We start from the raw sequence: 24,486 nt of genomic DNA on the forward strand, positions 1-24,486 counted from the left end.
CTAAGGCAAGATCCTCAGCTGGAACTGCAGAACTGTCTCAAATGTGAAGGCTCCAGAGACAGTTGGATGTGGGCCTGAGAGCTTTTAAACAAAAAAAGATGCCCTTTGGATCCCAGAAAGATTCTATAAAGACTCAGGTTAAAGATGACAACTGAACTTAAAAGATGCACAAAGTTCAACGTGACTCAAGTGAACACAGAAACTCCACAGCTTTCTTGAGATTCAAAAAACAGCTGCAGAACAGCTGAATTGTTTGGGAAGACCTAAGTTTCTGCCTTCATGTTTCTTATCTACAGTGTGGCTTATACGTTCCATACTCCTGTTTTTCTGAAGCACAGGGAGGAGTCGGGGGAAGCTGGAAGTAAGCCACAGTGCTCAGCAGAGGAACAGAGAACCTAAACTAGCCATCCTCAACTCCAGAGGCAAGTCAGAGTAACTCACCACGCATTGTAATGTTTCAGATGCCAAGCTCCAAACCTACAGGATCAGAATCCCTAGAGATGGAGCCCACAATATTCATTCTGAGTAAGTCCCACATTTAGAGAGTTTAAAATGAAAAGCCACAAAGATACCATAAAAAGTCCAGTTCTCAACCACTGTCTGGCTACCAGTTCCCCTTCCCACAGGCAGTCATCGTTATTAGGCTCTTGTGTAATCACAGGGATTCTGATGCATGGCTCTGGTTGGAAGGCAATGCTCTACGACAACGAAAACATTACTCTGGATGTCTGGTTCTCAAACTTTTTGGTCTTGGGCTACTTTACACTATTAAGATTGAGAACTCCGAAAAGCTTTTGTTTATGTAGGTTATATCTATCCATAGTTACCGTATTAGAAATTTAAACCAAGACAATTTTTAAATCTTATTTTAAAAATAATAAATCCATTAAGTACAACTTGAAACAAAGCCTGAAACTCCAAAGTTTTTAATACACATCTAAGGTACATCTTAATACACAGATAATACACATTGATCTTCCCAAAAATGTGATTATATAACAAAAGGAAGATCACATGGTATTTGGAACTTCATCGAAAGCTCTTTGCCATTTTGGAAAATCATAAAAACAACAGCAACACCACCTGTGGTACTGAATCACCAAAACAATACTCTTTACCTTCTGCTACAAGTATACGCACAGAGGTCTTGCATACTATGGCAATTGCTTATGCTGAAATACTTATCTAATACAAATTTATTTTCTACCTCATAATTAGAAAAAGAATTACAAAGTAGCTATGAAAAGAAGGGTCACCTCTGACAGATTTGAAACACTAACATCAAGTACACTGCTTTCAGTGATAAGAGTAACTATCCAAAGACATAATAAATGAGCTCCTGGGAGGGGTGGGGATATGCAGACAGGACTGGCCTATCACTGGGAGCAGTATGTCTTTCAGACGCTGTAAGTTGGCGAAGGTGGTAAATAATGGTTACGCTAACTTTATACAACTGTCGAGCACCATTATATGTAGTGCTTTGCTTTTGAAGGTCCCTTGAAGTCAACAGTATAATTTTTTTAAATATACCTTATAAAAGTGTGATTCATATGAAATTCTCATTAACGTAACAAGTATTATGCCTTGATTTCACAGTACTAAAAAAGCAACATATTACAAAAGCATAAGGTCAATTGTTAGTAACATGTCATTAAAGAATACGGTAATTAATCAAATGTTCTATGGAGTTACCATATAAAATGCCCACTAATCAAATTTTTTAACATCAAATATTGTAAAGGTAGTAATCAATATTGCTCCTTTGCTCACTAAGGTAAAACAAATGAAAGAACAAGGTAAGCTACTAAATATAAATCCTTCAGTAAATACATGCATCATTTGAAATTACATTATAAATGCTTGGCAATCCTAGCTATTTAGAACATCACAAAAAGAGCATCACTTTTAATGGACTTTATGACATGATTCATTCAGAGAGGGCCAGGCACAGTAGCTCATGCCTGTAATCCCAGAGCTTTGGGAGATGGAGGTGGGCAGATCACTTGAGGTCAGGAGTTCGAGACCAGCCTGGCCAACATGGTGAAACCCCGCCTCTACTAAAAATACAAAAATTAGCCAGGAGGGCTGGCATACACCTGTAAGCCCAGCTACTCAGGAGGCTGAGGCAGAAAAATCACTTGAACCCAGGAGGCAGAGGCTGCAGTGAGCTGAGATCAAACCACTGCACTCCCTAGGTGTCACCTAGGAGCCTAGGTGACAGAGCAGGACTCCATCTCAAATAAATAATTCAGAGAGGACTCTGTCAGGATCTGAGAGCCCACTTTTAATTCAGACACAATTCTAAATGGGAAGATAGTAGGATACAGAATTTTGCTGAAAACCAGCTTTTCAATATCTTGGAACAGGCAAAACTTATATATCAAAGAATCTTCAACGTAAAAAAAATTTTTTAAGTTGAGAAACATCATTCTGGCTCACAATGAATGACTTTCAAAATCCAATTATGACAACGAGAATGTATGAATGTGTGGTTTATCCCTAGAACAAAAAACTCTGGAAAAAAAAATCTGGAACCACCTGTATAAGGAAAACACCGATATGAAGGTGGGTATGTCATAACTAACAATTTTAGTTTTATCTGATTCCCCCTATGACTAGGAACATGAAACATGAGAAAGGTAACGCAGTGTGCTAGTGACAAAAACGAAAGAGGGCAGGCCATGCTCATACCTCAAGGCCTTTGCACCGGTTCCCTCTACTCAGAACCTTTCCCAGATGTTCAAATGGCCCTCCCTTACTCCATTCAGGTCTCTTTAAGTATCTCAAAGGCTTTCCCTCACCTCTTCTCTCTCTATTCCTTTACCCTACTTTTTCACCACAGCACTTATTACCAATGAACTTGCCTGGTTTACCATCTGTCTCTTCCGCTAGAGTGTCTGTCGGATCTGTGGCAGGAATGAGTTGTGCATCTGCATCGCCAGCACTTAGCAGAGTTCCTCGGGGGAACTGTGGGGACAGAGTTGTCCTCAAAGATTTCTTAGATAAATAAAGCGATAGAATGAAACTTCACAAAATGTAGCAAGAATTGTGTGAGACTTCACACTCATTTAATAGTGACGCAGTCATTCATGATTGCTCCAAGATTATCATAGAACAGCCGATGAATTACATATAGTAATTGTCATGAAGCATGAAAGGTCAAAATGCATTCTCAGAACTTTAAATGTAACTTTGAAGTCTTCTTTCAAAAACTGAATGACTTATTTTCCACATTTTGGTGCTTAAAACGTAATTCAGTTGCTTCGATTACTCAGAAAATTCCCTCATGGTGCATCCTCACTGTCTCCCCGACCAACCTGGCCAAAACAAGTATCAGGAAATGACATTCTGTACCATTTCTTTTAAAGTACCTCGGCTACAAAATGGCTTTACCTACTGTATAGGATTCGTTCCGTTGTGCTTATTAGTAACAATATTCGCCATGTGAACTTTCCCAAAATAGTTTTATACCAAATCCAACCCTCAACCTTTTAAACAGTAGGAAAATGTGGCAGATAACAACAGTCGTTAACAACCCCCTTCCCATAATACTCAAGCCTGTTAAACTTTCCTGATGAAAAAGGGACGATGATGTGGCTCTCCAGCACCTGGCATCCTCCCCCGCGGCGCAGCCGCTCTCTCCACCCCACACAGGATGAACCCAAAGGTGCGCAGAGGCGCCCTCCCACGGCGTGTGACACCAGAGAAGGGGGATAAATTGGCAAGCTGGCATTCCTCCCGTCCTCACTGACGGACCCGCGCGCGGAGTGAGCGGTGACTCAGCCGGCTGCGGCTCGGGCTCCGCCCTCCTGCCGCCGGGCCCCGCGTTCTCGTCCGGACCTCGGCCTCTCCACTCCCTCCACACTGGCACCGGCCCTCCGCTCTCCTCCCGCGTTCCCTGGTCCCCAGAACCCCAGCCCTCTGCTCTCCTCCCCGGCTTCCTGGACCCCAGCACACCAGACCTCCGCTCCCTCCCCGGATCCCTGACCCCCGGCCCCCAGCCCTCCGCTCCTCGTCCGGGCCCCGCGTCCTCGGCCCGTCCCCCAGCCCTCCGCCCCGGCCCTGCATCCTCGTCCTTCCAACCCCGGGACGTCTTAGGGCTGCGCGCGCAGGGAGGGGCCCCCGGGACCGGTCTGCGGGCCCCGCGCGCCCAGCCGCTCTACCTTCGTTCCTGCCCAGGATCCTGCAGCACAGGTTCTGCAGCAGAACGTTCGGCGACTTCTGGTCCGGGGTCGCCATCCTCGCCCAGGACTGCGCACGGGGGTCCCGGCAGAGCCGCAACCGTCGCCGCACGCGCAGGGACCGCGGCCCGCGCCCTCCCTGCGCCCTGCAGGCTACCGGCTCCCCACAGGCTAAGGCGCGGGCGCCGCCGGCCACCAGGGCGCCATTTTAACGGAACCCGCCGAAAGCGCGGGCGCTTCCCACAATGCTCCGCTTCTTCCCTGCGCCGCGGCCGCGCGTGCGGCGGCCTAAGCGTTCCCTGCTCTGCCCCGCGCATTCCCCCGGCTGCTGCCCGGCCGGCCGGGAAAGTTCCGGGCGACAGGGTGGCTCGAGCCGCGCGGACAAAGCGGCCTCGGGGCCGCGAGCGTGACGGGCTTGCTGGGAGAGCACTTGGTGGCCAGTAGCACCTTAAAGGCCTTAGTGTGTGTGTGTGTGTGTGTGTGTGTGTGTGTGTGTGTGTGTGTGTACGGCGTTGGCTTGGTTCACATTCCTGGTGGAAGCAGCCTGTTTAAAGGGCGCAGGGGTTATGGTTGTTCATGGGTGGCGTGGCGGTTCACCTGCTGCGCTCTCCCACAGGCGCCCTGCTCAGCCCCGACCTCACACCGCCGCGCAGGCCGCTCCCCAAGGCCCGGGTAACTGGAACGTCCTGGGAAAATAAACCAGTCAGGTAAGGAGTGAGACACCAGGAGAAGATCTGCAGAGAAAAAGGTCAGTAGGCAGACAGTCACACCCGGCCATTTTCGCCACCACGCTCAGCTAAGTTTTATATTTTTAGTAGAGACGGGGTTTCACCATGTTGACCAGGATGGTCTCGATCTCTTGACCTAGTGATCCACCCGCCTCGGCCTCCCAAAGTGCTGGGATTATAGGCGTGAGCCACCGCGCCCGGCCAACACACACCAGGCCATTTTTGATGCAATCGAAAAAGCTTACACAATGGAGCACGCTTGGGAGCCGTGAGCTACCAGGTTAAAAGCCCAACTTCCTGAAGGAAAAATGACGGAAAGAGAAAGATCCCAAGATCCCATGAAATGCGAGAGGGAGGATAACAGCTCTCCCAACATCCCAGCTGAGACCAGCCACACACGAGACTGTCTGCAAAGCCTGCCGGCCTGGGTCTAGCTCAATTTGCAGAATTGTTAGCAAACAAAACGTTTAGTGGCATTCTGACTCAAAAACATGGAGACAAGACTTGTAGGATATTACAGTCAACAACTAGACCCTGCAGGTAAAGGACTGCCTCCGTGCGTAAAGCAACAACCAGCACAGCTCCACAAGAGCCTATCAAGCAAGCACCAAGGATGCGATCACCCCTCACTGCCTTCCACCTGCTTTCTGTGGAAGCACTTCTAACATTGCACCACACTCAACATTATAAGTTAGAAACTGACTTCTGAAGAAGTTCTTCTCTCACCCGATACTGCAATCTCCAGATGCCATCTAAATCCTGCCATTCTCCCCACCTTCAGCAGAAACGCTGCATGCCTGCGTCATCTTAACTGACCAACTGTCTCCTAGGATGGACATACAAGAACCACCCCCCACTAATGCTGTTATTTGATTACAGACGGCTCTTAAAGGATGCATCTGGAACGTATTACACTGGTTATGCCATAGTGTCTTTGCCCAAATAAGTAGAAAGTGCTTATCTTCCAGGAGCAACCAGCTCAACAAAGTGAATAGCATTACTTGTAGCCTGTCAGTTGCCAAAAGGAATAACTGCTAATCTTTATACCAATAGCACATGTGCTTACAGAGTAGCTCATAACTTTGGAATGCTATGAAGACAGAGGATTTTTAAGCTTTTCTAGTCAGTCCATAAGAAAATGGGTGTTTTGTTTCAGAATTATGGGAAGCCATACTATTGCCAAAAGCATTAGGTATCAAGGTTCCAGGCCATTCAAAGACACTCAAAAAAGCAAGATAACCCAGTTAGCAGATAGAATAGCAAACAGGGGGCCATAAACATATCTGAACAAAAAAAAAAAAATTTTTTTGGCCTTTAAGGAAGTTTGATTTTTATGTAAAATAGGTTAATCCAATCTCCAGAAACAGGGCAAGAAAACTGGGAAACAAAAGTAGACACATACTCTTCTGAGACTGAGGTATACTATGGACCAGATGGTCTACTCAGACTTCCAACTCAGTTACAGCCATCTTTTTTTTTTTTTTTTTTTTTTTGAGACAGAGTCTCACTCTGTCACTAGGCTGGAGTGCAGTGGAGTGATGTCCGCTCACTGCAACCTCCGCCTCCTGGGTTCAAGTGATTTCCCTGCCTCAGCCTCCTGAGTAGCTGGGACTGCAGGCACACACCAGCACACCAGGCTAATTTTTGTGCTTTTAGTAAGACAGGGTTTCACCATGTTGGCCAGGCTGGTCTCAAACTCCTGACCTCAAGTGATCCACCTGCCTTGGCCTCCCAAAGTGCTGGGATTACAGGCATGAGCCACCGCACCCAGCCACAACCCTCTCTCTTCACATGCATACACGTCATCACTCACTGGAGCCCTGACAAGATGATTAATTTCTTGAGGAAAACAATGTCATCAGAAGCCTTTTCTGACTGTTGCTCACAGGTACGCAGTCACTGCCGTCTTCCAGAATATGATGCAAGGAAACCTTGATGCAGTTCTCCAGGTCACTCTCCTTTACCAGAAGGCCCTTGTGAGGTATGGCAACTAGGTTTCTTCAATTATTCCCATCACAAGGATACAAGTACATCCTAGTGATGGTGTGAGTATTTTCTCAGGTTACAAGTATTTCCATGCAGAAGAGTAACAGCCTTACCAGTAATTAAAATTATCTTAGAGAAGATTATTCCGACTTGGGGACTTCCTCAAAAACTTTATAGCAACACTGCACAAATAATCCAGCCAGTGTGCAAAATCTGGCCCATTTTCCACATTTCCATTTTGCCTATCACCCCAGTCATCTGGATTAGTAGAAAGCACAAGCAGAATGATCAAAACTCAATTGGCAAAATTAACAGGTTTTAAAACTTCCTTGACCAGAAGCTCTTTCTTGTTTTGGCTTCACCTAAGATGAGCCCCTCTGTGTAAACACCAACTGTCTCTGTTTGAAATTAGACAGACCTATGAAACTGTCTCCAGGAAATTATAAAGCAGTGATGTCAAAAAGGGGCAGGTTGTATTATTGCAGCAGCCTCTTTAAGCACCTAACTAAAAACTGTCACTTGGTAAAAGACTCTTTCCACGGTGAGCTCCAAGAGGCAAAACGCAAGGACCACATACTTCAACCAGGAGACTTTGTAGGAAACAGCGTCATTGAAAGGACTTTCTTCAACAAGGTGGAAGGAACCTTATCAGGGACTCCTAACTAACCCTTGTGCCACTAAGCTCTAAGGAGTTGATTCCTGGACACCTGCTACCCACGTAAGGAAAGTCCAATTTGCCAATTTGGACTTCATCTCAAACTGGTTATCTAAAACTAAAACTCTCCAGAACCAACAAGGATAAGAAGAAAACGACATCCGAGGTGATCAACCTTCTCCAGACACCCAACCAGGCGTGTATCTAGACAAACCCTTAATACTGATCGTCATTAATAGATGAGGAAGCTCCTCCTTTACAAGTTCCCACCAGATGTCCTTCTTTTTGTCCCTATTTCTTATGTTTTGTTGCTGCTATCACCAGCTATTGCCCATGAAGCAAATGTCTTCTTGCAGTGGGCTTGGGACTGCTAGTAAATTACAGGAAAACACTCACTAGGTGTGTGGCCTCACGCCCCTTTCTGGAGGTTCTGGCCCACCATGGTAGCAGCTCTTCTGCAAGGACAAGAGTAGACAGAATATCACAAATGTGATATTATGACGAGGTTAGTGTGCATCACTGGCCTATTAATACTTTACAAAGAAAAGGCATAGGAAGAGCTTTTCAGTAAAAAACGGGTTCACATGCCTTAATGCTGGCACTACCCCAACTGAGAAGCTAGACTGCTCAGTATGAGGATGGCACAACACAAACTTGGGATGGTTTCGCCTGGCTTACCCTCTCTTTTGGTCAACTAAGTCCACTTGCCCCTTTCCAGTGGGAACAAAAGAATCACATCAAAGATCCCTGGCCCAGTAGCACTGAAAACGGATGGAAACCCCGAGAATGGGGCATCCACACCATGTGTTACAGAGTTCTGGTGGGCATGCCACTGAGTGAAATCAGCAGTGAGGGGATACTGTCTCACTGCTTAGTCCCTAACAAAAGGTTTTTGCCATTCTATGCCCTGGAGTCAGGGGAAGAGAGAGGAGGCAGCTTAGAGTGGAAAAGTGCTGAAGACTGAGTCAGCGTGGGAAAAACGTCTTCCAGGCCCCCTGAAAAGGAGGCTTTGGCAGAGGTACCTGACAGGCCTCAGCCAAGGGACCCGCGTGGAGGTCTCAGAAAGGAGGTGCCTTGGCTGGGCACGGAGGATGCCCAGGGCACCCGGGTCCTTTCCTACAACAGCCTGCAGACACAGCAGCACGCTGGCCACATACCCTGAGGCAGCCAGGTGGGGCCTTGTCATTGCCCATGGTCAGACCTGAAAGATCCCACAGGGCATTTGGGCTTGCAGCCAACTTTCCAGGCAGCTTGTTGCATTCCAACTCTGTTTCAATTAAACCAGTTTCAAAACAGAAAGATTTCAAAACATTGATGGGATACAGCTAAGTTGTTGATCCTTACATTAGAAAGGAAGATGTAAAGGAGTAGTTTAAGCTTCCACGTAAGGAATCTGGAAAAAGAAAACCAAATCAAGCTCAAACTAAGCAGAAGGAAGGGCAGTAAGATGAGAGTAGATGCCAGGCACAGTGGCTCACGCCTGTAATCCCAGCACTTTGGGAGGCCGAGGCAGGTGGATCACCTGAGGTCAGGAGTTCATGATCAGCCTGGCCAATGTGATGAAACCCTGTCTCTACAAAAATACAAAAATTAACTGGGTGTAGTAATGGGCACCTACAATCTCAGCTGCTCAGGTGGCTGAGGCACAAGAATCGCTTGAACCCAGGAGGCAGAGGTTGCAGTGAGCCGTGATGGTACCACTGCACTCCGGTTTGAGTAAGAGTTTTGACAGAGAGAAATTCTGTCAAAAAAAAAAAAAAAAGCCAGAACACTGGCTCACTCCTGTAATTCCAGCACTTTGTGGGGCCAAGGGCGGATCACTTGAGGTCAGGAGTAAGAGACCAGCCTGGCCAACATGATGAAACCCCATCTCTACTAAAAATACAAAAATTAGCCAAGGGTGGTGCCACATGCTTGTAATCTCAGCTACTCCAGAGGCTGAGGCAAGAGAATCACTTGTACTTAGGAGGCAGAGGTTGCAGTGAGCCGAGATCGTGCCACTGCATTCCAGCCTGAGTAACACAGCAAGACTCCATCTCAAAAAAAAAGAAAAAGAAAAAAGAAAAGATCTGAATGGCAATGAGTGACAGAAAACATAAGAAACTAAAAGAAGTTGGTTCTAGGAAAACAAAACTAATCAGATTTGCTAGACTCAACAAGCCAAAAGAAAAAGACAGAAATATGCCAAATCAGAAATAAATAACATACTAGGTAGGATCCGTGGTGAAACTGAGAATATCACAAAGAAATTTTAAAATGTTAAAAAATTAGATAATTTAGATAAAATGGACAAATTCCTTAAGAGACATAAATTATGAGCACTGGCCAACAGTGAGTAGAAAATTTGAATAGATGTATTAGTAACCTGGTTGAATTAGTAGTTAACTACATGCCCACCAAAAAAAAAAAAAAGATCTGAACCAGATGGCTTCACTCGTGAATTTTCCAAATTCTTTTTTTTTTTTTTTTTTTTTTGAGACGGAGTTTCGCTCTTGTTACCCAGGCTGGAGTGCAATGGCACGATCTCGGCTCACGGCAACCTCCGCCATGCCCAGCTTATTTTTTGTATTTTTAGTAGAGACGGGGTTTCACCGTGTTGACCGGGATGGTCTCGATCTCTTGACCTCGTGATCCACCCGCTTCGGCCTCCCAAAGTGCTGGGATTATAGGCGTGAGCCACCGCGCCCGGCCCCAAATTCTCAAGAAACAAATGATATCAATCTTACAGAAACCAGAGACAATATAATACTTTCCAACTTATTTTACAAGGCTAGTATTAACCTGATACCACAGCCTGGCAAACACATCATAAGAAAACTACAAAATGAGAAAGGTACAACTTTTTAACAAAGTGATTGCAGATTAAATTCAGCAACACAACCAAGTGGGGTTTATCTGAGGAATGCAAGGTTGGTCTAACATCTGAAAGTCAATTAATGTCATAACTCCTCGATAGAAGAAAAGAACCGTATGACCTTCTAATAGCCACAGAAAAAGCATTTGACAAAACCAACCTTCTCATAATAAAAACTCCCAACCTATGACTAGAAAGAAACTTTCACAACCTGATAAAGGCCATCTATAAATAAACCTGCAGCTAAAAGTTTCAGAGAATCAGCTCTTTGTCTTATTTCCTCTGCTATGTCTCTGCTTTCATTTCATTAATTTCTTCATTATCTCCTTCCGTTTACTTTGGGTTCATTTGCTCTTCTATTTCTAGATTTTTGTGGTGGGCACTTAGGCTGTTCTTTGAGACTTTTCCTCTTTTCTAATGTAAACGTTTAATGTTATAAATTTCTAAGTACTGCTTTGCTGAGCCTTGTGAATTTTAATATGCTGTATTTTCATGTTTATTTTGTTCAGTGTACTTTTATTTATTTCCCTTTGACCCATGGATAATGAAAAATATGTTATTTCTTTTTCATGTGTTTGGAGATTTTCCTGTTTTTTTGTTGTTGATTTCTAGTGGTGGTAAGAGAAGTCAGACTATGATTTTAATTCTTTTAAGTATGTTGAGATTTCTTTGATGGTCAGAAATGGTATATCTTTTTATATGTTTTGTGGGCACCTGAAAAGATTATGTATTCTGCTGCTATTGACTGCCACGTTCTCCAAATGCCCATTAAATCCAGTTGATTAATCATTCATTGTTCTCTGTCCCTGTGGATTTTCTGTTTCGTTGTTCTGTCAATTGTTGGGAAAGGAGAGTTAGTGTTCTTAACAATAACTGTGGATTGCTGTGTTACTCTTTTCAGCTCTATCAGTTAATACATTTTGCAGCTCTGTTGTTTAGTGTATACACATTTAAAATTGCTATGCCATCTTAGCAAATGGACCTTTATGTCATTATATAATTGTCTTGGCTCTGAAGTCTACTTTATCTGATATTTATAGGACCACTCCTGCCTCTTTTGATTGTTTGCATGGTATATATTTTTTTCTATTTTTTCCCATTTCATTCTACTATCTGATTGTGATTGAAGGTTAGACAGCATATAGTTGGGCCATGTTTTTTAAATGATGTTTCTAATCTGTATCTTCTAGTTGGTATATTTAGACCATTTACATTTGATATAATTTGATATGTAAGCTTAATTCTGCTATCATTTTTTTTTGTTTTCTGTTCATTCTCTCTGTTTTCCATTTCTTTTTCTCTTTCATGCTTTTCTGTGAATTATTTGAACAATTTTTTTAGAATTCCAGTTTGATTTGTCAATATTGTTTCCCAGTGCACCTTTTTTAAGGAGTCTCTCTAGGTACTACTTTACATGTACATAACTTATTTCTGTCTACTGCTGTTGGCATTTTACAGTGTGAGTGAACCTTATCTCCTTTTATGTCCCTTTACAGTCCCTGTTTTTGATATAAATATTTCCTCTACAAACATTGAGAACCATGCTAAGTGGTAGTACTGTTTGTGCTTCATTCATAATTTAGAAAACACAAGAGTAGAAGGAAGTCTATAGTAGTTATTCATATTTTCATTCTTTTCATTGTACTTTCTTCCTGACGTTGCAAGATTCCATCTTTTATCATTTCCCTTCTGTTTGGAGAACTAGCCATTCTTTGGGGATAGTTATGACAGCAGCAAATTCTTTTTGTTTTCCCCCATGTGAAATATCTTGACTCTCCTTTCATTCCTGAAGACTTTTCAGGATGAAGAATAAAGAATTCTGAGTTAACACTTAATAAATGTGGTGCCACTTCCTTCTGGCCTTTGTGGTTTCTAGTGAGAACTTTTCTTTCATTCAAATTGTTTACTCTGATGCTAGGGTGTTATTTCTCACTGGCTGTTTTCAAGACCTTTTTTTCTGTCTTCAGTTTTTAGGAGTTTGACTATGCAATGTCTTGACATGGTTTCCTTGGGTTTGTTCAGCTTCTTGAATCTATAGGTTTATGCCTTTGGCCAAATTTAGGAGTTTTTCAGACATTATTACTTGAAAACTTTTTAGTACTTTACACATTCTGCTTTCCTTCAAAACCCTGGTTATATGAATGTTAATTATTTTGTTATGGTCCCATGAGTCTCTGAGGCTTTCTTCATTTTTTAAAAACACATTTTCTCTTTGTTGTTCAAATTGAATGACTTCTATTATTCTAACATTTCCAGACTTAAAGACTAATAAAAGTCTTTAAGTCTAGTTAATTCAGAGCAATCCTCCCATTGCAAACACGTGGAAACAGTGGACACGATATAGAAACCATATGTTCAAAGGCACTGGAACATAAACAAGGCAGTGAAAAAACCTGGGGACCAAGATTTGGGAGAATAAGAAAACATAGAAGAGTGACCTTGGCATTAAAATGCTTTTCTCCCATGGATTTCCTCCAATTTCCAGAAGAAATGGCTGGGATATTGACAAGCTGAACAGAGCTTTAAACTTACTTCTGAACTTACAAAAACAAAAATTGGAGTTTATGGAATGATAAGGAGGAGAGTGGTGGCTTGTCTATCAGCCTAATAGGCTGTTAAGGTTGCTTAGGGATCTGGGTTGGGAATTGATGGTAAAACTGTAGAATACAGACTAAGCTGTAAATAGATTGTCCTCTTCAAAGATGTGTGCTCAGCTTTAAATTATCTCAACCTATGATTGGATTAAGATGGTGGGCAGGACTGCTAGTGCCCCTAGTACATGGAAGAATCAAACATAAATCCCCACTAGGAAAATAAAACTTCATTCTAGCCTCAAAGTACCTCTATAAGCTTTCATATAGTGTCTCAGTCACAGAATACAATTAAACCAGTCATGTGAGGGGACGGCTAGTGTTTTGGAAAACCAAGAGAAACAACAGAAAATAGAAAGAGATTTACAGGTGTCACAGATAATGCACTATGAGTAAGATGCTCAAGGGAAATCAAAGAAAAGATTGGGAATGTTTGGCAAAGAATTTAGAGAACAACAACAAAAAGCCAGTAGAAACTCTAGAACTAAAAAAATTACCTGAAATTAAAAATCAATGTGTGACCTTACAGCAGTTTAGATACAACCAAAAAAAAAAAAAAATGACATGAAGAAAGAAGAAAACAGACACATTAAAGCGTGGTAAATGAAAATGATTCAAAATATGGGAAAGAATATGAAAAAGTGTAACATACTATTGGAATGCAGAGGGAAGGAAGAGAGAAAATATGTCAGAGGCAACAACTGAAGAGATCATGGCCAGTGACACTCCTGATATGGCAAAGGACATCAAGGCAGTGAAAGAAGTGCCACAAACCAGAGCCATACTCACCTAAGGAAAGTCATGCCAAGGCAAACCTAAGCAAAATCCTTGGAGACCAAAGCCAGAGACAGTCTTCATAGCCAGAGGAAAAAAGAGGTTATCTTCAAAGAAGCACTAGTTAACCTGATAGTTGATATTTTAGGAGAAAGGAAAAACAGAGGCCAGATGAAAATGGAATTACATTTCCAAGCATTGAAAGAAAACAACTGCCAACCTAGAATTCTATACTCAATCAAAATACACTTTACAAAGAAAGAGAAACAAAGCCTTTTTTAGAAGAATGAAAATGAAAAGATTTACCACCAGTGGATTTACAGTAAATGATATACTAAATAATATTTCCTTCAGGCAGAAGAAAAATGATACTAGGTGAAGGCTGGCATTGTAGTCAGGAATACATAATAGTGGATGCATAAATACAGGATAAATATGAATCAGTATTGATTAGAAAATGTAAATGTAAATACATAAAAATCTCACCAATAAAGAATATTGCAAATATTATTAAAGTGCTCTGTTATCTTTGAAATGTCCTGAAAGAGATAAAAGTACCATTTATATTAGACGTTGATATGACAAGGATACTTGTTATAGTTTCTAGGGAAACCATTAAGAGTAAAAACATTGATAACCACTGAACTAATAAACAGTAAATTGTTAGACAACAAAAGGTTTCCATCAATCCAAAAGAAAACCAAAAAAAGAAATAAAGGTGAACATATTACAGGAGGGATAAAAGAACAATAGAAAGATGGTGGAGTTAAACCAAAATATCTCACAAATTACATCAAATATAAAAGCACTAAATCCATAGAGGTAAAGTACAGTTCTCGTCAAATGGTATCAAGGGTGCACACTGTCAACATGACTTGTCACTGTTGGTGGTAATAACTTTGATCACCTGACTTTGGGTACTGTTTGTCAGGTAAAGTTATTCTATGAAGTTATTCTTTTTCTTTCCATACTGTAGTCTTTGGAAACAAGTCGCTATGCAGCCCACACCTAATAAATGGGTCCTTATGCTCCACTTCCTTATGGATGGAATCTCCACATAAATTATTTAGAATTCTTCTGAGACAGTTGTTTATTCTCCCTCATTTATTTATTTATTCAATAATTTATTTATATCAGTATTTATGGACATTTATATTTGAAGTTATAATCTAAAACTATTTTACTTTCTTGCTCAAATTGTTCCAAACTTGAATAGTTGAAGCTCTTTCACTTGGTTCCTGTGTCACCTTCATATTCTTTCATCATTTAAAGTTAAAAAAATTAATGCAACTTATGGTTTATGCTGTTTTAGATTTTATACTATTTTTACACCATTTTAGATTTACAGAAAAAAAAGAAGATAGTACAGACTTTCATACACCTCTCCCCATTTCCCCACACCCTGCACAAGTTTCCCCAATGATTAGCATCTTGCATGAGTGCACAGTGAAGGGACCGATGTTGAGACATGATTATTAACTAAGGTCCACAGTTCGCGTTACTCTGTGGTAAGACAGTGAATCCGACACTTGTGCATCCACTGTGACATCTCTTCTCAGTGAAATGGATCCTTTCAACCGAGGTGATGCTGGTGGGATGCTGCAGTAGAGAATTCCCAAAGATGGCTGCCAATCATCCTGCCCATCTCTGTGGGAGTCCGTTTCTCCTCTCCCTGATGTGGGTTAGTTTTAAAATTCTTTTATATTCCATCTCTCATGTCACACTTGATATTACATGGGAAAAATGCATTCAACCTGCCTAAATTGGAAGCTGTATGATTAATGAGGTTATCAGTACCCAACTCAATATCAGGCGCTTCTGATTGATTGACTACAACTAGTGAACGATCTTTAAAATTACAATTAATTTATAAATTTATACTCACTTTTCTTTTTTGAGATCAGAGTGATTTGTTGTTCTGACATCATATCAACAGATTGAAATTTCAACCAGGCTTTGAAAAACTCATATCTTTCATGAAAATGTCATTAAACTGTTGAAAGTAGATGGATAAATTACTTTAGAAGTCAAGAAGTCTTTTAAGCCACTCTCCTTTCTGTTATCTTGCTTTATGAGCATGTAGTATTTCTTCTTATACTTAAAAAAAATTGGAATTAATTTTCAAAGGTTGACATTTGATAAGGCTTTACTATAAATATCACTAGGATCAAGGATGCTTTTTGCCTCTCTCTCCACGTTAGCAAGCAGAAAACACTACTGCCCTCTTCTCCAGAATCATTTTCACCTATATTCTTCTGTTTTAGAACTTGGATCCACAGTTATGGTTTTTGAGGCATACTAAGTTTTTGAGTATGGTGTTCAATGGTAACATTGCTTCTTTGATTCTAAACGTATTTTAATATCAAAACACAATTCAGGTCACATCTGAAATCCCAGCACTTTGGGAGGCTGAGGCAGGTAGATCACTTGAGGCCAGGCGTTTGAGACCAGCCTGGCCAACACTGCAAAACCCCGTCTCTACTCAAAATACAAAAATTAGACACAGTGGCATGTGCCTGTAATCACAGCTACTAAGGAGGCTGAGATAGGAGAATTGCTTCAACTCAGGAGGCAGAGGTTGCAGTGAGCTGAGATCATGCCACTGCACTCCAACCTGGGCAACAAAGCGAGATTCCATCTCAAAAAGAAACCAAAATAAAACACCCCACAATTTAAAAAGAATACAAATGGCTTTTCATAATGGTGATGAAATGTTCTTGTTTGGACACAAAATTCCATGACTAATATTTTCATCTTCTCTCATCTTGCTCTTCCTCATATGGCCTCATTTAATAATGCACTTGCCATGAACTTTAACTTCAGTTTTTTCATAAACTGGTTTTCTTGGTAAGTTGGTTTAGTGTTCTCACTCTGTTGCCCGGGCTCGGGTGAGGACGGATCCATTCTCTCTGTAGGGTTAACAGCACTTCACAGTTCCCACAGCTTTGACAGGGGTTGTGGTGAGGAGTGGATGAGGTAATGAGAAGTGCATGCTGAGACGTTCGCCCATGCGGCCTGTGACGTCTGGAATGTTGGGTTCTGGGGTCAGATCTCTCTGGAAGGTCAAGATGAGACCTTTGGAGACAGGTTGAAGGTTGGGCATGCCCCAGTCAGGTCCAACTCATCCCCAGTGAGGCGAGCTCTGTGTCCCTCCTTTCAGCTTATAAACCCTTCTCAAAGCCTCTTTCTGGACTAGGCTTGCTCCAAAACATTGATTTTCATGACAGGCTATTCCTTGTGGTCAATCAAGTCTATTAAGCTTCTGGAATCCAGAGGGTAGGAGAGCCCAGGTGCCCCAGGCCATGGCTACAGGGAGCCCAGTGCCCTAGAAGTCCTGGTGCCCACACTTCCTGCTGTGCCTACTACGGCCCTGGGATGTCACTGCTGTTTTGCATAAATTATGATCACTGCGCTACTGCTCCTTGTGACAGGCACTTAGCAGTTACATCTCCAATCCTCACAACAACTGAACAAGGTCAGTCTTCTTCTGCCCATTTTATAGAAGTGGAAGCTGCAATCTGAAGCTGTGAGCAGTGTGCCCAAGTTCATGGTCAGGGGAGACCCCGGGTTCGAGTTTGCACATCGAGCCCCTGAGGCTGTGCTTTCCAGCTGTACAGCAGTGCCTCGCATTCAGACATCTGTGATTGCTTAATATAGTTTCATACACTCTCTAGTGTCTTTAGCCCTTCAGTCCTAAGGAATTATAGGAAAGCATCAAGGGAGAAATCTGATAAGGCATTTGAAAGAAAGAAGTTAATGAGTTTCCGGATGATTAGAGCGCTTATTTCCCTTCTGCTTGAACAAAGTGCTTTGCCCAGGTTAATAATGTAAAGAGAGGGGGCCTCTGTCCACCAAAGAACCTGCAGCTGCAAACTCTTCCACGAGCCACCACCGTGGTCAGAGGAGGTCTCAAAAAGCCTTCTGAATAAGTCTCTTTTCCCTCGGCAGTGAGCATTGTACTCTATGATTGATTTGAAACACATGAATGCCCAGAAGGGCCATTTATTTCTATAAATATATGTTATAAATTACCTTGGCGGCAGCAGGCTTCAGTTCATCTCTGCACAGGAGAGGAAAACATTTGTTCTTTGTCATATTTTTCTATTTCTTCTGCCTTACAAGACAATTGAGTGGGCTAGTGACCGGTCATGCACAGCCACTACTGTTTGTTCATTTCACTCAGCATTAGCCTGAATGGATTTTTAAAGATACAGCTGGAATTGACAGATGTCTGTGTAATCTGAGGCAGACTCAAAACCAAGAAACTCCCCCATCACACGCTTTACACATTAATGCTTTTAATTTGCACAACTTATATTTCTACACAATGCCCAGCTAACATTTAGTATATAATGTGAATATAAGATTACCATGAAAACGTTCCCAAGGTAGGACCTGCATTCTAGTCTGATGTGCAAACGGTTTTCAGTTTAAAAGCAAATGATTTAATAAAGCCCAGGAAGAGCCTGAGACTGAAGACTGGGGTTGGGTGGCTCTGCTGCTGATGAGAATAAATCATTTCACTTCCTCTCACCCACATTCTCAGCTGAGAAACACCAACTGTAGTACTTTATGAATTTTGGATTCTTACTGGAAGAACCAAATGGATCACGTCCCATAAAATTTGACCTTGCCTTCCTATTCTACTCCAGGCTTCTCCATCCATAATCACAAATTTGCATACCAAGAAGAACAGCAAAGTTATCTTTGCAGTTTCCCAGCCTATCTTTGTATTAAAAGGGAGTTGTTCCAGAATTTACTCCACCTAACTAAAACTGGGCAAGTCTTTGCTCTTTCCTAATGATTTTATTTAACTACTAAATCTCTAGTATTTGGTAGATTTTGGTTTTTTAAACTTAAAAGATATTAAGGATTGCATATAACAATCCTAAGTGTTAGTAACAGTCACAAATGTATCATGCCTAACTTTTTAATCTTGGCTTATGGAATGGGGCCAAAGCCGACATACACAGAGTGGAAAGAAAGTAGAGAAGGTCAGAAGGAGGAAAGGAGAGGAAGGCAGAGGGAGGATGGAAGGAGAGAGACTGTTCTGCTCTCTTGATTGATTGCGAGAATTGCTTTCTGCTTTTCTACTCCAAATTGGTACTCTAGCTCTGCTAGTATACAACCAAGAGCAAGAACAGAAGCTGTAACACTGTCCACCTCCTCTGTTCAGATTTAGTCCTCCCTGGGATCCTATAGCAGTTTCCAGGCAAAAAGTCACTGCCCAAATACTACCTAGAGAATTTCAAAAAGTGTGTTAATGAACTAATAGGATCACTATTTCCAGGTGAGAAAACAATCCAATCAAATTCAAATGCTTTGTTCTAATTTGACCTACAAGGCTCTTGTTAGGTTTCATTCCATGTCTTTAGAGTCCTATATTATGACTTTTTGTTTTCAATTCATGCATTCTTTTTATATCTCCAAGGTTTTCTTTGGTATCTTTCAGTCAGGGAAACTATCTTCAAATATTCACTGACAAACCTGGTTGCTCTGTTGTTGAAACAGAGCCTCTGTCATCCAGGCTGGAGTGCAGTGGTGTCATCACGGCTCACTGCAGCCTTGACCTCCTGAACTCCAGTAATCATCCCTCCTCAGCCTCCTGAGTAGCTGGGAGTACAGCCATATGCCACCATACCCAGCTCATGTTTTAATTATTTGTAAAGATGAGGTCTTGCCATATTGCCCAGACGGGTCTTAAACTCCTGGGCTCAAGCAATCCACACCCCCTCAGACTCCCAGAGTGCTCCAATTACAGCGGTGAGTTACCATGCCTGGCCCAAACTTGTTTTTATTTAATTGGCAATACTAGATATACATAATCTTTTAAAAATAAGTTTTTTCCTGCTCCCAAGATAATAAATGTGCATTGAAAAATTTGGAAACCACAAAAAATACCTAAAGGATGAAAGGACAACTGTGCCCACAGAGACAGCCCTGGTGATGGGTTAGTGCCTGTCCACCGTCTCTCTCCACCGCGTGGGTGCGTACACTTGTGATTGCACTACACAGGGTATTTTGTAACCTCCCTTTTCAGTGTTATATCTCATATTTTTCTATGTCATCAGAAAGGCTAACCCTTGGTTATTAAGGATCTCCTAATACCCCGTCACGTGGATGTGCCGCTCTTTCTGGGATTAATTTCCCTCTTCAAACATGACATCCAGCTTGTCTTTAAATTTTTAAATTTTTCACTATTACATATAAATAAATTAAAGACATTTTAAAAACTGCTTGGGACCAGGCGAGGTGGCAGGTGCCTGTAATCCCAGCACTTAGGGTGACTGAGGTAGGCGGGTCACTTGAGGTCAGGAGTTTGAGACCAACCTGGCCAAAATGGTGAAACCCCATCTCTACCAAAAAAAAAAAAAAAAATTAGTTGGGCATGGTGGTTCGAGCCTGTAATCCCAGCTACTTGAGAGGCTGAGGCAGGAGAATCTCTTGAACTTGGAGGTGGAGACTGCAGTGAGCCGAGATGGTGCCACTGCACTCCTGCCTGGGCAACAGAGTGAGACCTCATCTTAAATAATAATAATAACAGCTTGGAACCCAAACCGTTGGCTGAAGCCCATTTGTAAAGTCATGAATTTGGAAGAGACAATCACACAAGGTCTTTTTTTTTTTTTTTTTTTTTTTTTTTTGAGACGGAGTTTCGCTCTTGTTACCCAGGCTGGAGTGCAATGGCACGATCTCGGCTCACCGCAACCTCCGCCTCCTGGGTCAGGCAATTCTCCTGCCTCAGCCTCCTGAGTAGCTGGGATTACAGGCACGCGCCACCATGCCCAGCTAATTTTTTGTATTTTTAGTAGAGACGGGGTTTCACCATGTTGACCAAGATGGTCTCGATCTCTTGACCTCGTGATCCACCCACCTCGGCCTCCCAAAGTGCTGGGATTACAGGCATGAGCTACCGCGCCAGGCCCCCACGCAAGGTCTTTATCCAGATCTTTCGGTGGAGACGAGGCTGTCAGCCCACCTCGTCAGAAGTCAGAATGCCTGGGGAGCCCCTAGTCCACGGTCAGCCGCGCCTCCGTCTTCTGCCTCCGCTTCGTCCTCCACCATCTGACCAGGCAGCGCTGGAAAGGGGAGGGGACTGGAGCCTTCGGTCCTGGCGCTGCTGTCAACTGTCAGTGGGGCCACTGCAACGCGACGTAAATAGCCGGAGTCCGGCAGCTGGTGGGTAAGACGACGTCGCGGAGGCCTGGGAAGAGGAACGCGCTGGATGAGCGTGCGTCGCTGCACTCCGTTCACAGCGCTGGGAGGTGACGTCATGTAACGTTTGATCGTATTCTCAGCCTGGAGGAAGAGCCGGAGGTGAGGCTCGTTTCCTCCCCAATCAATCAGCTCGCACGCAGGATCACGACCTGGCCACAGGCGTCAGGAGCGGGCTCAGAGACATCGAGGGCTCCGCCCGAGCTCACACAGCAGGGAGCGGCCGAGCAGAGGCCGGCGCGCTCCTTCCGCAGCCACTTCGTAATGGCCGCTGCCGTCACCGCGGGGGCCCGAACCCCAAAGCCTCGAACCATGGCGAGCGGCGAAGCGCACTCTCACTCCCAGGTTAGCGCTTGAAAGTCGGGATGAAACGCGTGAAGAGCCTCCCAGGCGACTTCCCGTGTCGGGGGCGGCCGTTCCCGTCATGTCTCTCGTGTGAAAAGCGCCGTTCTCGTCCCCACGGCCCCGGCGCGTTCCCTGCCATCCGCCATTCACTGCAAGTCTCCGTCCAGCTCCCGGGATGTCGCCTGAACTTCCTGCCGCGGTCGGAGGCGGAAAGGACCCACTGCGGCCACCAGCGAGCTCGCGGCGTGGAGAGAACCTCGGCCCTGGGCGCAGAATGTTCTCGCCGCGGCTCTTTTCCCGGGAGACCGAGAACGGAGAGCGCCCCCTCCTCCCTCTGCGCGAGGCTCGCGCCCGCCAGGCCCTTCCCGCTGACCTCCTGGGCCGCGGCTTTTCCCGCCCTCCCGCCGTCCCTCGCGGCCTGAGAGGAGGCGGCGGCGCGCACGGGCCGGTCCCTGAGGTGGCCTGGTGCTGCCCCCTGCCGTCCCGCGGGACCAACCGCACCTGAGTTCACCGAGGAAACCCAGCAGGAGCAAGTGTCAGACCCTTGGAGGGGTCTCGGAATTCTCCAAACGCGTCCCTCCTGCCGCGGTCCTGCCTTTGCCTGACTGAAGAGGGCGCTTTGGGAGACAGCCCGCCTCATCTGCAGGATGCGAGCGAGCGCGTTGCCCTCTGTGACGGGCGGGAGAGCGTCGGGGGCTTCAGAAAGCCTGGGGTCGAATCCCAGTGCCGGCGGTGAACCTCAGCGTTCCCGTCCTCCAAACACATTGACCTCGCAGGATGTTGAGAGGCTTACAAAGTACCCGGCAGGCATCTGAAAATGGTAGCGATAAAAGGGGCCACGGAAGTTTTACTGGAAGACGTCAAAATGTGACCTTTTTCAAGATTACATGAATAAGACCAAGAGAGAGATTCACTTTCGCATACTGAGTCTGCGTTTAAATGAACCTGAATTTGGCATTACACATAAGTCAGAATTGCATTGCTTTATATATTAAAAATTCACCCAAGATTAATTGGAAAATAAAGAGTCTGAATATATACAGTTATTTCACTACTAGCGCTTAATAAACAAAGGTCTTGTCTGCAGAGATTTATTGATTCAGCAAACAGAGATCGTGTCATCTACACAGCACAAGAAACCTGTGCATCGCAAATGAGAATCACGTGTATAAAGTAACATTTCTAGTAGCCATTTCTTAAAACTGTAAAATTAATTAACTGAGATTATTCTGTATCTTTCTTTCTGACCAGTAACATGTGGCTTCAGAGCCACAGATCCTAAATTTGAATCCGAGTTTGGCCTCCAGGCAAACGCCTCTCAGATGCTGGATGGATGGTGACTTTGAAATAAACACGTTATAACCCAGTGTGCACAGAGGCCTCATGCCCACAAACTATTGCAACCTGAGAACATCAGAGAGCCCTGCCTGCCACTGTCACGCCACAACTGTTTGACTTGTTTCTTCTCCTGTGGCCTTGACTGTTGGCTCTGGACTCTGGTATTCGCTTGGCCCTGGTGTCACCCCTACTAACCTGTTGTATATAAGGTGCATGTGTATGGCAAGTTTTTATTTTTCTAATTACAAAATGAATCGATGCTTATTAAATGTTTCACCTTGCTGAAATCTGAACTAGACCAGATTAGCCTTGCTATGCCCTGAAAACCAAATTGTTACTGGAATTAAAGTTCACAAAAATAGGCCGGGTCCTACACACTGAACCTAAACACGGTTACTATCTATTAAACTTGGAAACTTAAATAGGATCAAGAGGTTGCAGCTGAGCCAAGATTGCTACTGGACTCCGGCCTGGGACACAGAGAGAGACTCTGTCTCAAAAACAAAACAAATTAAAAAAACCATAACCCCATCTGGTGTGGTGTGCAATGTATACAGAGTAAAAACTTGAGACAATCATATTTTACAAGTGGGTAGGGCAGGCTCTATGCAAGCAGCATTTCCAGGCTTGACTTGAGTGGTGAAGCAGTGATACGGTAGCCTGAGATAATTTATTACGTGCACTACAGCACCCAGAGCAAGTGCTAGGAAAGTCACACAGAGTGACATATTGAAGAAGAAGGAAGGATGGAGAGGACAGAAATCAGCTATAGAACAGCAAACAGCCGGGTGCAGTGGCTCACATCTGAAATTCCAGCATTTTGGGAGGCCAAGGCAGGCGGATCATTTGAGTCCAGGACTTTAAGACCAGCCTGGGTGACATGGCAAAACCCAGTCTGTACAAAAAGTATTAAAATTAGCCCCATGTGATGGCACACGCCTATAGTCCCAGCTACTTGGGAGGCTGAGGTGGGAGGACTGCTTGAACCTGGGAGGCAGAGGCTGCAGTGAGCCGAGATTGTGCCACTGCACCCCAGCCTGGGTGACAGGGCAAGACTCTGTCTCAAAAATAAATAAATAAACAAATGAATAAAACAGCAAATACAACTGCAGATTCTGCAGCCGTTAAGGATAAGAAGGGATTACTGTGAACATACTTACAACTTAGAGTCGTGCACATGGCGACTTTGAGGGATTAATTAATCAACTTGTTAATCCTGGAGGAAATGCAAATGAACACTGAAGTGTGCAGCTTTGCACTAACTGGAATGGCCAACACAGAAAACACTCATAGTGTAAGTCAACAAAGGGTATACAGCAGCTGGACTCTCTCCTGCATTGGGATTATATAATAAAATGGTGCAGTTACTTGGAAAATATGTCCCATTTCTTTCTTCTTTTTTTTTTTGAGACACAGTCTTGCACTGCGGCCCAGGCTGGAGTGCAGTGGTGCCATCTCTGCTCACTGCAACCTCTGCCTCCCAAGTTGAACCGTTTCTCTTGCCTCAGCCTCCCAAGTAGCTGAGATTACAGGCACCTGCCACAATGCCCAGATAATTTTTGTATTTTTATTATGGACAGGGTTTTACTAGGTTGGCCAGGCTGGTCTCAAACTCCTGACCTCGGGTGATCCACCCACGTTGACCTCCTAAAGTGCTGGGATTACAGGCATGAGCCACTGCACCCAGGCAATGTGTCACATTTCTTATAAAGCAAAATATTCAACAGTCTTATGACCCAGCAACTCTCCTAGAGAAATGAAAGTATAGGTCCACCAAAAAAAAAAAAAAGCTTTACAATAATGTTTTGATCGTTTTATT

At 43.7% G+C, this 24,486-nt stretch overlaps 1 protein-coding gene across 4 annotated transcripts in view; it reads right to left on the reverse strand.

Moving 5' to 3' along the window:
- Positions 1 to 21,971, reverse strand: part of TUBGCP3 (tubulin gamma complex component 3) — a 112,025-nt gene extending 90,054 nt beyond the window's left edge. For 2 of the 4 annotated variants that reach the window (XM_078347480.1, XM_078347478.1), the window contains exon 1: positions 21,831 to 21,971. In XM_078347480.1, coding sequence (XP_078203606.1) covers positions 21,831 to 21,969 — 139 coding nt within the window. In that variant the 5' untranslated portion in view covers positions 21,970 to 21,971. Of the gene's footprint in view, positions 1 to 4,163; positions 4,411 to 21,830 lie in introns of those variants that run through there. The other 2 variants (XM_035294484.3, XM_078347483.1) reach the window with 1 other exon arrangement.
- Between the last annotated feature and the right edge of the window lie 2,515 nt (positions 21,972 to 24,486).

The sequence above is a fragment of the Callithrix jacchus genome, chromosome 1 (genome assembly GCF_049354715.1).
Source record: "Callithrix jacchus isolate 240 chromosome 1, calJac240_pri, whole genome shotgun sequence".
NCBI lineage: Eukaryota > Metazoa > Chordata > Mammalia > Primates > Cebidae > Callithrix > Callithrix jacchus.